Source organism: Leptinotarsa decemlineata, unplaced genomic scaffold (assembly GCF_025532065.1).
Source record: "Leptinotarsa decemlineata unplaced genomic scaffold, Ldec_3_MD MMD2_tig00004307_RagTag_RagTag, whole genome shotgun sequence".
Lineage (NCBI taxonomy): Eukaryota > Metazoa > Arthropoda > Insecta > Coleoptera > Chrysomelidae > Leptinotarsa > Leptinotarsa decemlineata.
Window position 1 is genome coordinate 15288590 of NW_027412606.1, and position 12048 is coordinate 15300637.

General features: G+C 33.9%; 2 protein-coding genes across 4 annotated transcripts in view; one reads left to right on the forward strand and one right to left on the reverse strand.

Moving 5' to 3' along the window:
- Window positions 1–12048, forward strand: part of pip (heparan sulfate 2-O-sulfotransferase pipe) — a 530582-nt gene that overhangs the window by 13814 nt on the left and 504720 nt on the right. The gene's annotated exons all lie outside the window — the stretch shown is intronic.
- Nhe2 (Na[+]/H[+] hydrogen exchanger 2) overlaps window positions 2302–12048 on the reverse strand; it is a 123945-nt gene continuing 114198 nt past the window's right edge. The window contains exons 14-15 of one of the 2 annotated variants that reach the window (XM_074179048.1): window positions 8375–8706; window positions 2302–2438 (exon numbers count right to left, since the gene is read on the reverse strand). In XM_074179048.1, coding sequence (XP_074035149.1) covers window positions 8396–8706 — 311 coding nt within the window. In that variant the 3' untranslated portion in view covers window positions 2302–2438; window positions 8375–8395. Of the gene's footprint in view, window positions 2439–6137; window positions 8707–12048 lie in introns of those variants that run through there. The other variant, XM_074179047.1, reaches the window with a different exon arrangement.

A 12048-nucleotide genomic window follows, 5' to 3' on the forward strand; every position in this document is an offset into this window, starting at 1 on the left:
TTTAGTGGAAAAAGTGTTTTCAATAAACACCAAAATTATTCATTCGACGCCGTTGAACATTTTTAGCTAGTTAAACGCTTTCAATCTCTAGGCAAATTATTTATTTAAAATGAAATATTTTCAATTTTCATATACCTACATAGGTATGATTAGGTGCTTATTAGTTGAGTGAAAGAATATTTTGAAATTGAAGTTGGGCTCTCAATATTTATCTCAGAAACCGATAAACCGCATGGATATACTTCACAAGGTACTGAATTCCTATTTTAGAAACTTCCCGGTACTTTATTTTTTCATTCGAAAATACACGTTATATTCCTTTACCCTTATCACGTCTCATTTCTCTAATATTTTGTCCGACTTCCTACAATTATTTTGTATTGAACAATGTTCAACGGTTTTATAACCGTCTCTGGAAAATCAACAAGTACATTTTATTTCTAAATTATTCAGTATAGATTTCAACTGCAAGCCTATGCAGAATTTTTAGGGGAACATTTGATCTGCCTTAAAAATGTATAATTTCCAAAATTTACAGAAATGAAAACAATAACCTGAGCCGGGGCAAAAGTTCTTGCATGGCTTTCATATATTTAGATACTGATTACGACTGGGATCTGTCCCAACCAAACGCTATAATAAGAAATATTTCTCCATCTTTATACAAAAAATGTAGAAAAAAATGATCTACTTTCATTTCTTATTATACAAAAACACTTATTACTATTCAGTTTGTATTTCACAGGATTGCTATATGGTAAACGAAAGAGAAAAAATTTCACTTACATGGAACACTGTCATCCTCACTGGTGGAAATACGATGTTTTCTGTAAGACACCAGTACTAAATCTGGATATCATTATAAAAGATTTTTGGGCTTTCTACTTTTTCATTTTTATACAAAAAATGTAGGAATCTTTCAAAGAAAGAAGGAAGTAATCAATTTTAAAAAAGGTAACTCTATACAAAACTTTCTTTCCCAAAAATTAATCTTTTCTAAAAATATACCTTTTACCTGGAATTTGATGAAAAAAGCGAATGGATGTCACCCATTCGTGACGTAAAGTCGTAGATTTATGAATGAATTGAGTGTTTTTTCTTATAATGTTATTCAGATTTGGTACCGAGGAGCTGATAAGGTAAGTGCTTTACGACGAAACATCAGATGTCCACCAGTGAATATGACAGTGTTAATGAAATTTTACCTCTCTCATTTACTCATTGTTTAGCATATATATATATATATATATATATATATAATAATATATATATATATATATATATATATATATATATATATATATATATATATATATAAATATATATATATATATATATTCAGAACAGAAACTCCTTACCTTCACTCTCTGTGATTCATCATTTTACAGTTCTGTGAAATCTCATTGGCAGCAATGCGTTGGTCAGAACAAGAAATTCTGTCAAACTTAATGTTTTGTGTCAATCATGTCTGACTACTGCTATACCCGATTCATTCCCTACGTTATTCCTTAACTTAGCCAGTCGAGCTAGCCTTTCCTTCTATATATATATATATATATATATATATATATATATATATATATATATATATATATATATATATATATATATATACATATAAATTAGTTGACTTATGGAGCGGGAAGGTAAGATAGATCAACCGTACAAGAATAAATGAACCCACGAATTCTTACCGTATGACAAAATGACTCGTATCGGTATGAAAAATTCAGTTAACGAAAGCCGTATATGAATTAATCACCTTTGCATATATAACTCACTTTTTGCGTATGTCGTTTGGTTAGGAAAAATCCCAGTCCTAATTATTATCTAAATTTATAAAACACTCACAAGAACTTTCGTCAAATTATTAGTTTTACTTGGTTAAAACTCATTCTCATTTTCTACTTCTGACTATAAAAATAATATATTTTTGAGAGGTATCACAACTCCCCAAAAAATTTAGCACAGGCTGGCGATCTATCAAATTTGCTAAGCACCTTTCCAGTTCATTCACGTCAACAGATATTTCTCTGTGGAAATGAAGAAAGGCCGTTTCTTTCTTCTACTCAATAACTGTGGAAGCGATTTTTCTTCATCCTTCGTGTTTATGCTTCAGTTTCTTCAGAAGATTTGAGTATCTCATTTGTAGAAGACTATTGACGCTGTTTTTGTGAATCGGTATAGACGAAAGCTTTTCGAAAGGCGTGTGTTTATATCAGAAACCGGCTTTCATGAGACATTCCACGTCTTCATCCTCCTCGGAGCAATCTGATGGTGTTGGAGATGGTGAAGAAGCATTCCCTATCAAGGCCTCACCTAGAGACTGTTGACGTGAGAGACTAGGTCGCCGTGAGGTAGCATGGGCGAACCAAGACGGTCTTCTCAATGATGAAGTTGCGAAAACTTCTTCTGGTATGATGTCTCTAGTGATTGATCTACACACAAGAAAGCAGGGTATGATAACAATAACTGAAGGAGTTGAATAGGTAGAGATGTGCCATAATATATTGAATCATTCAGGTTTAGGAAGTTATTCTTCATCTGTAACATGAACATTGTTGATTTTATTTATCGGTAGAAGTATCGTATGTCCCTTGATGATTCAATTTTATATAAAGGAAAAATAGCTATTAGGAATGTTTCCCCGTTTTTATCACATTCAGAACCATGCGAAAAATAATACTGAAAAATAACAGTCGAAAAGTAGGTTATGTTCAATCTTAAAGTAAACCGATTCCACAATGATACTCGTATCTCTCAAGCTTCGGAAAAACACCGACTATCTATAATAAAATGTTTGAAATATATTGTAGCTGCTTACTGAAAAAATAAATGAATGTTGAGCGTGTTATTGGCCGGGAAAGTAGTTGTTCTCCGGTATGCATTTACCAGAACCTACTGTGTAAGTTCGTTGAAAGAGATATATGTTTTGAAATTTTATTACGAAGTATTCTTTTTCTCATCTACATATTATTTGATTAGTTACATTCATGAATTGATTTGAGATATTGTTCATTTCCCAAACAACTGAAAACTATTCAAAAAGTGGTCCTGTTGAAAATATTTAGGTCCTAGTACTGAATCTTTCTTCATATATAATGAAGAAGGGCTATGTTTAGCCTATGGTTTTCAACAATTCATATATAATCTTTTGAATTTAAAATTTGCTACTGAAATGACAAGAAACGACCAAGGTGATTAAAAGAACACGTTAGTGATCATTTGAGAAATCTCAACGAAAAATTATCGGATTTCTGTATACGAGGAATTTGGTCATAATTTCTTTAATTCTCAATATTTTCACACCTCATTGATCACCTTCAAAGTATCGACCACTGACCACGACGCATTACTTGAATTGAATTGTTCAAAACAGTTTTTAAATTCACTTTTCGAGATGTCCCTCAGGCCTTCCAGCATTTTCCACAGAGAACCAATCGCCTGTACACTGAAGAACTGTTCATTTCTTCCGTATACGCTCCCTTAAACTTTTCAAAACCTCCAAGAAGAACTTCTAGTTGACAGCTTGACTCAGAAGAACGTACTTAACGTGCACAACACTTCTATAATCGAAAAAACAAATGAACATCTCCTTGATGTTTGACTTCACTTGGAGAGCTTCTTTGGGATGAGGAGAAACACATGTCTTACACTGGCTTGATTGCTGTTTTGTTTCGGTTTGCTAATCATGGCACCACGATTCATCACCAGTAATTACCTTGTAGTCTTTGACCTGATTTTGCAACACAAAATATATCTGAAGTCAACGCTCTCTTTGCTCGTCTGTGAGAAGGCAAAAGACAAATTTGGCTGCAACCTTCTCATTTGCAACTCATCTGAATTGAACTATTCCAGACATTTTACTGAGTTTATCAATGGTTCGGGGATGGTTTTCACGAAAGGGTAGATTGATTTTGTCCAGGTTTTGGTCAGTTCTCCATTTGTAAAACATGAAAACCACTTGAAGATTCTGGTTTTACTTAGGGCGGTATCTCCAAATGCAATCTTAAGTATTTCATTAGTTTCCGGGGTCGATATCTCTAACAGAAAATAAAATTTCACTGCCGTGCATTATACTCGATGATCTGACAACTCCTCTTCGTAGGAATCAAAAAATTCTCACGCTGGCTCAGGGGGAATGACCCTAACAAACACTTGGTAGAACAATGGATTTCGCCACTCTTCCTCACCACCGCACCCTAGTTCCTTTTTTTTTGAGTTCCCTCTCGTATTGTGATATACCTACTTATTGTCCACCAAAAGACAATTCGGAAAGTCCTTACATTCAACGATGGCCACGAAAGTGGATGTTAAAATAAGTAATATTATAAGAAAAGCAACCATGCTTTTGCTCTTTCAAAGTATTGTGATTTTTTGGCTGAGATAGATTTTGCACATTTTTTGGTATACCAAAATGTCAATGACAATTCCTGCGTAAACGTCAGGAACGTGAACAGGATTTTTTAGTAATTTCATTTATACAAATTATAAAGGGGGGTTCCATTGGAGTTTTAACTATTTAATTCAGTAAGTAAATAGACTGAATGAATTTTTTCTCGACGCTTAGTTCAGATTTTTGATAATATAAACAAGTACCCATTTATTTATTTCAGTGCATATTGTGTTCATAATGTTTAACGTTGCATTCACATCATTCCCCAACCTATTTTTCCTCTGTGATATCACTTTTGAAATATCTTGAGAGATTCTTAAATATGGCACATCTCGTATATTCTCTGTACCGATATTTGATATATAGCTTTATTATGCTCGTTGACCATTGGCATTCCAAAAAACTTTTCCATATATCGAATATCAGGACAACCATTTTGTTTCAAGGACAGTTAGTAGATTAGTGGTCTATGAAAATGTAAGATTAAACGAATATTGTTAGACATGCTGACATATAGACAATTAGAGGATCATGCTTAGGAATATTTTCACCCTTTCATTTATTGAGCATGAGCAGGTATTTGCAACCAGAACAGTTCAATAGATTTCATTGATTGTTACCAAAACACCTTTCAATATTCTGTAACACCTCAGTCATCCAACATCAACTGATTTTTTTTCAAACTGAAAGTTATGAAATATAGGTATGGAAAAATGAAAATATTCGCCACCATTAGACTGATAAATGAATTAGTTTTTTATTAGTTCGCCATATTTTTTGTTGAAATATTTGTGTTTGGTTAGAATGATGTGAAATCAAAGCATGAACGACCCTAGTGACAGAACTGTATTGTCCGTGAAGTTGTTATTTAAGGTTATGCATGATTTTTTTCTTGTATATGAAGCAATGGTATTCATGACCTTCATCCAAGAAGAGCATCATGAGAGTTTCCTAGTCCCCAAATCAGTTACGCCCTGCAGATTATTCAAAACGAATTTCAATATCTTCCAAGCAGCTTTCTCTTTCGTGCAGTCCTTACAGCTTCTCAATTCACTTCATTCTTTCTTTTGGATTCCCTCGCACGAGCAGTTTCGAATGGTGAATTTATGTTTAGTTTTTCAAAAACCCATTCGTGTATCTTGTTCGATATGGAATAACAATAAATTTCTGAATATTATCTTGAAAATTCGAGGATTTGAGTGGGGTGTTGGAAAATCGAAAACATCCAAAAATATTGATTCCTTCTGAAAAAATGTATTAGAAAAATAATATGCTCAATTTTTTTCATATTTTCAATTTTGAGTTTTGAATAGTTGGAGTGCATCTAGAAACCTTATAACTTGATGAAATTTCTACACACTGCGATTATTAGCACATCCAACCCGTGCTAGGAATCGCCCGTTAAAAGGTAGGATCTCGTTAATTCATAGCTCAGACAAATTTCGACTTTTGAGGGTTGTCGTTCATAGGGAGGTGACATCTGGTTATCAGAAAACAGATATCAAGAGACAGAGAGTAGGCAGAAATAATGTCTTGAAAGTTTTCTTTCGATGGGTAATATTAAATGTTTACAAAATTTTTTTTAGGATTGCACGTAAGGATAGGCTTTTCAGTATCATCCACAAATCATTGTTTTTTTTCTACTGGATAAAACAAAATCATAGGTCTCATCATTTCCTGAGCTGCTGTGATTTTTTTATTTTTATTAGTTATACCATTATATTTATTCAAAATTGTGCTATATGCATGTATATATGTATTAACAGAAATTATCTCTATTTACAATAATCATGGGCAATATGACGCACATTTTGAAATGTTTGTAATTGTATTGAAAATTTGAAGATAGGTATTCATTTTTTATGTACACATATTAATATTTTTAATTTTTTTTTGACGCATTCATCGGAATAAATACTCTTCCACTCTTGTAAATGATTAAAAAATACTCTGTTGAAACAAACGTATCTATCTATCTACCCGCTGCAATCTGGAATTTTTAATGGGGATGGCATTCTGCACATTCTTCTTGGCTCCATTCTTGTATAGTAGTTTTACCTAAGCAAAACTGTTTTCACCAGACAGAAACTTCAATTTCCATTTGTATGTGTGCTGAACATTCGTAGTCGGATACTTTTAGGCTCGTCATTCCAATCATTTTAATATTATTCACCTCTTTTGTGATGGATATAATACTATTTTTTAAACTATTAACTTATAAATTTGTTATATGAACGTAATACAAAGCTGTATTTTACTATACACGGATGACTATTCAGTTCCAAGTTGAATTAGTAGTATAGTAATAATTGCAATAATAACATATATTGATCATGAAAGTTTACAACATCATTTACTTTAACTAAATTGAAACATTTTGAATGTTCGACCCAGAATATGTCTGTATCGTTGTTTGATGTTTACATTTGTTTCATTTTTCAATAATATACATTTGCAGCACGATGTTTGATTGTATTTCTGCTTTCATCTAGTGTGACAATTGAAACCTGAGTCTAGTTGAGCATATGTTCAAAAATATCTTGTTATATTTGATTTCACAACGGTCAAATATATGTTTGTTGAATTTTGTGTGACGCCCTCCGGGATTTTAATAAATTTGGAAGAGGAACATCAAACTAGTTTGATCTTCATCTTGAAACACGTGACGAGGTGTTGAAATAACGGTTTGGTATTGGGAAAAAACTCCAGTAATATTCATTACTACACCAAAGATTCTAAGCAGTGCATCACAAGCACATGAAATTCATAATGAACGTATATTTTTGAAGAATAATTCAAACATGTTGCATATGGCTCAAGTGCGACTCTGTCCATTCACGAATGATATGTGAATGAAGTATCCGAGCCAACTCAGGAGATATCACTAAGAAACCTTGTAGTAATGCAGGATCTTCGAACTGGGATATTCGCGAAAGAATTATTTCAACAAACTGGAATACAAACACTCATCGATGGTTTATAAGAGATTCAAATGCAACAAGTACTTATTAAATACAAACCGACATCGATGGCTTATGAGAGTTTGAAATGCAACAAGTATTAAAGGTTAAGCCGGCATCAATCCATATAAATGCTCTTTTGATACCTGTGCTAGAAGAAATGGAATTGAATTCAAGAGAAATTACTTCTTTTCGAAAAATCAACTCTGAAAAAAACTCAACGAAAAACCGGAGAAAGTTAGTCACCGTGTTGTTACAACAGTGGAGAACCAGGTATCTGTGGATAATTTGTTACAAATGATCAATCTTTCAAATTATACAATCAAGAAGTGGCGTAAATGAGGAGAAAGAGAACCAAATATAGAACAACATTTTTTTCAGGTGGTCAAGCAACCGAAAAAAAAAAGAAGACAAATCTCCAAAACTGGAGTCGATGTTATTGACCCTGAATAAGATAACAAGACATCGGAAGATAATGATTCAAAGTTGGTTAGAATTGGTTCAGAAATGGCGTTCGATTGAATGGCAGTCAGTTCAAGCTTTGAAGAAAGTTTGAGGATACTGGAACTTCTTATATCTAATCAATGACTGTTGGCATTGCAACTGGATAAGGCCACATTCGAAAAAATCCATTAAAGAAACTCTTTCCACAACAGGCTAAAATAGTGTCCCTTGACGAGCGTTTTGATAACCAAATCAGCATCATTAGGAGATTATGCGGTAAAAATGTTTTCAATAGATTGAAATAAGGGTATGAGTGTGAAATTTATTTATAATGAATTAATAGGCGGTAATTGTATTGTACGTCCCAATAAAACAATTTCACGAGTTTTTGGTATGAACTGACTATAGTGATGATTATATTTTGTCATTGCCTTTGTCATTGAAATGTTATATGTGACCTACATTGGAAGTTCTGTCATCTAAGACGTTCAAAGTCGAGAAAAATAGTTTTAGATTGCGTGCAGGATGACAAACCCAACATCCAGAGATAGCTAAAGATTTTGTCATTTCTTACATTTTCATCGAGGCAAAATTGTCACATATGATTAATGTACGATTCGTTAACACACCCAGTACTCAGCTCGAGCATAGAACCGCGTCGGGTTTGTCGTCTTTGCCCTGGAGTCTGAGGTGGTTGTGGTAACGGTGGCACCGACATTTGTTTATGAAGTACGCCTAGAGGATCGCTATCTGTATGACTATCTTCTATGAAAATTACAGCATTTCTTCCGGCGGAACCTCTTCTCTCCTTTTGTGGGGTCGATTCAGTGCTACAAGACGGTTCGGAGCTGATACTTTCTCTTCTGAAGAGACCGATCACAGAAGAACGGGGATTCTCTAAACCACCTGAAAAAAATATTTAGTTGAAACACATTTGTTTCTGATGTTGCAATCAAAAAAACTTTTTAACTCGTCTCGAAATATCAATTTATTTGAAAAAAAAAACTATATTAATTAAACTCACTTATTGATTTCAGTGTGTTGTGGATAAACAAATATCATTCAACCTACTCCATGAATAGAATTTAAAATGTAACCAACCAAGGGGCTCGCCAGCTTATGACTAAGGGGTTGGCAATGGGGCAATATTATGGAGGATAAAAAATATGAACGCCTGGTACAGTCGAAAGCATGAAGCGTTACATTTTGGAAGTCTTTGACTCGATGACGATTGTAATAAAAATGGTTCTGATATCGATGTATAATAACTAAATCAAACTTTTAAACATAGTAATAATTATTTATTTTAACAAAATAATATTTAATTTAAACATAACCTGCGGGGATTTTTTGCAAAACTTTCAACCACTTTATGATAAAAAATATTTAGGTTTATTTATTACAGCTCTGTGTACACATGGCCAGACCATTATGGCGATCTTCTGCCATGGTGCTACTTAGCCATGTTTTCAGTCTTCTGAGGCTGCTTGATGATCGCTCTACTGTACAGGTCGTGTATGGTAAATTTTCAATGCCTTTTCCGTTTCGGGAAAGAAGGAATTTGTTTCTTGTAGGACATCAACAACTGTAAGATTTGTTAGATTAAGCCTATCGTGCCACAATTGTTGCATAAGTTCTGCAAAAGTTCGATTTCATTCTTTGTTTGTTAAATCATAAAACTGGGCAATAGATTCACAATTTTGTTTCAGATTTTCAGTTGTCATCTTTTGTATCTGGGCCGGGTGTAACTTAGATAATGCGAATGATGGCGTGTTTTCTTCAGCAAAACGTACTTCAAGGGAGGTGATAATTGAATCCAAGTATGGTATTACTGAAGACCTCTTCCAGTATTCTGAAGGGCTTTCTGCTGGATGATTGCTTCTATGGCGTTGTTTCCACGTAATACGCGGCATTGATGTAATGTCCTCCTTAAGTTCGAATTTCTTCCCAACAGCAGTAGCTTCCTTTATAATTTCGTCTGTCACTTTTTCCGAATTTTCACGGTGGTTTTCAATTAAAAGTAAAATCCTTTCAACGTGTTCCGAGGCATTGACCACGTCCAAAGCTGCAGATTGGAGTACGTTGTCAACGGGTTCCATCAAAGCCGAGTATTTGGCTACCAACATAATCCCGAGAATGAAAGAAATTCTGGAAGTAGCCGCATGCACTTGGAAGGCACTTTTCCGAGTTGCACTATTTCCTTCCTGAGATAATGTTTGTAAGGCTTTCAGAATTATTGGAAGATTTTCTTTAAAAACTCTGATGGTTTTGTGTTTCTCACTCCATCATGTCTCGCAAAGTCTGGAAATATTAGGTATCAACTTCTTCCTCAAAACTGATTCCCGAAAAAAGTTTATAGTATCTTTGGTGGGTCTCATGGCATTTCTAATTTCAGGAAGTGAATTTAGATCATTGATAACTAGATTCAGTTTGTGGGACAAGCAATGAAAGTAGAGGACTTTGGTGTACGTAAGATCGCTTGTACCCCATACCCCTCCGTTTTTTCCCGACATCGTTGAACAACCATCAAAACCAAAACCCACGCATTTATTTATATTCAGATCTTCTTTTGTCAAACACTCATCTATGCTATGTGCAATCGATTTCGCATCCAAATCTTTCAGCTCAATGAATCCGACAAACATTTCTTGGACTTCCTGTGTTTCTTCATCAAAATATCGCTTCCCAATCGATAGTTGTTCAGTGCCAGAAATATCAGCTATTTCGTCTGCTAGCACACTATATGCTGCCGCTTTTTTCACTTTTTTCATAATATCAGCCTTAATAACGCTTCCACAAATACCAATAATTCAATTTTGAATATCCACTGAACGGTAGCTTGCATTCATTTTCCCTTGCTCAATGTGTTTCTTCAAAATCAAATTTCCCCCGCCAATTCGCAGCCTATATAAATCTTTGAGGATATCTTCATCATAATGTTCACCTCTGAGTGCTAAGTCGTGTGACCGGCAAAACATAATGCAGGAAATAATAGATTTTATAATTTTGTGATTTCCTTCAATAATTCCCTGGGAATATTTGTTCAGTTGCAAATCGACAGGCACACCTTCGAGAAAATATTTCGCAGCTTTTAATGCCTCCTTATGAAAGTGAGTTACAATGTGCTTTTTGCACTTCTCGTGAATATCTTTGAACTTATAGAAGGGCCTTATAGTAAATGATCCCAATATGCCTCTAAATGAATTTGGATTTGGTGGGAAAAACGTACAATATTTACAAAATAGTCGTTTTTGGCGCCTGGAATATACCAACCACGGAGAGTATGTTTCCAACCAACAATAATTGAATTTTCTCTTTAAATGTTTTGCATCTTCCGCAAAGTTATAGGTCGCGGAAGGGGACCAACAGTTTTCAATCAATTCCTTCTCCTTTTCGGTTGATAACATGTGTGCCTGTCCAACATATCGCACGATATCATTTTCATTGCAGTCATCTTCATCCATCAATGAATCAGGATTCGGTGCCAGAGCCAGATATCTAGAGGAACTTGGTCTAGGTAGTTTCTGCCGCTGAATATAACCTGTTGTGGTAACCGATGAAGACATATGCGATATTGTCGTTACTTTGTCTTGTTTGTCGTTGTTGCTACTCGATCCATCAGTTTTTTTTTTCATTCCAAACTTCCTGCAAAACAAAACTCTTTGATAAAACTTTATGTAATTGATTAAATTTTTACGGGAGAGCAGTTTTGTTCAGATACTTATAAACATTATCTCAGGAAGCTTTTTTAGCCTTATTTATATCAAGGATCTGTTTTAATTTATAATTAATAAAACCACAAATATAATTTATGTTTTGTTTTCATAATCAATTACTGAAAACGAAATCACCGTTGAGTTAACGTTAAATCCATAGGAATTGAATCAATAAACTCGTTTTTAATAAAATGATCGTTTTTCTTAACATTTCCCTTCCACATTATCGATACTTTCTTTCCACATCAAAAATATGTCAGATAAAATAAAAAATGATATTCTTAACGATAATTATACGTCTCTAGCTAGTATATCCTTCACCAAAGCTATAAGCTAAGAGAAATAAAATAAAAATTCTAGCTCTAAGTCCAAGATTAAAGCAGTACATAACTTACCAAAAAACTTTCTGATGTCCATTTTGATAAGATGATGGATGGAGACACACTCAGAAACTTCACAACTCAACACTGAGATGATGAGATCTTATATTATTCAATAAAAAATATAAATATCGATATTGACTAACACAGGC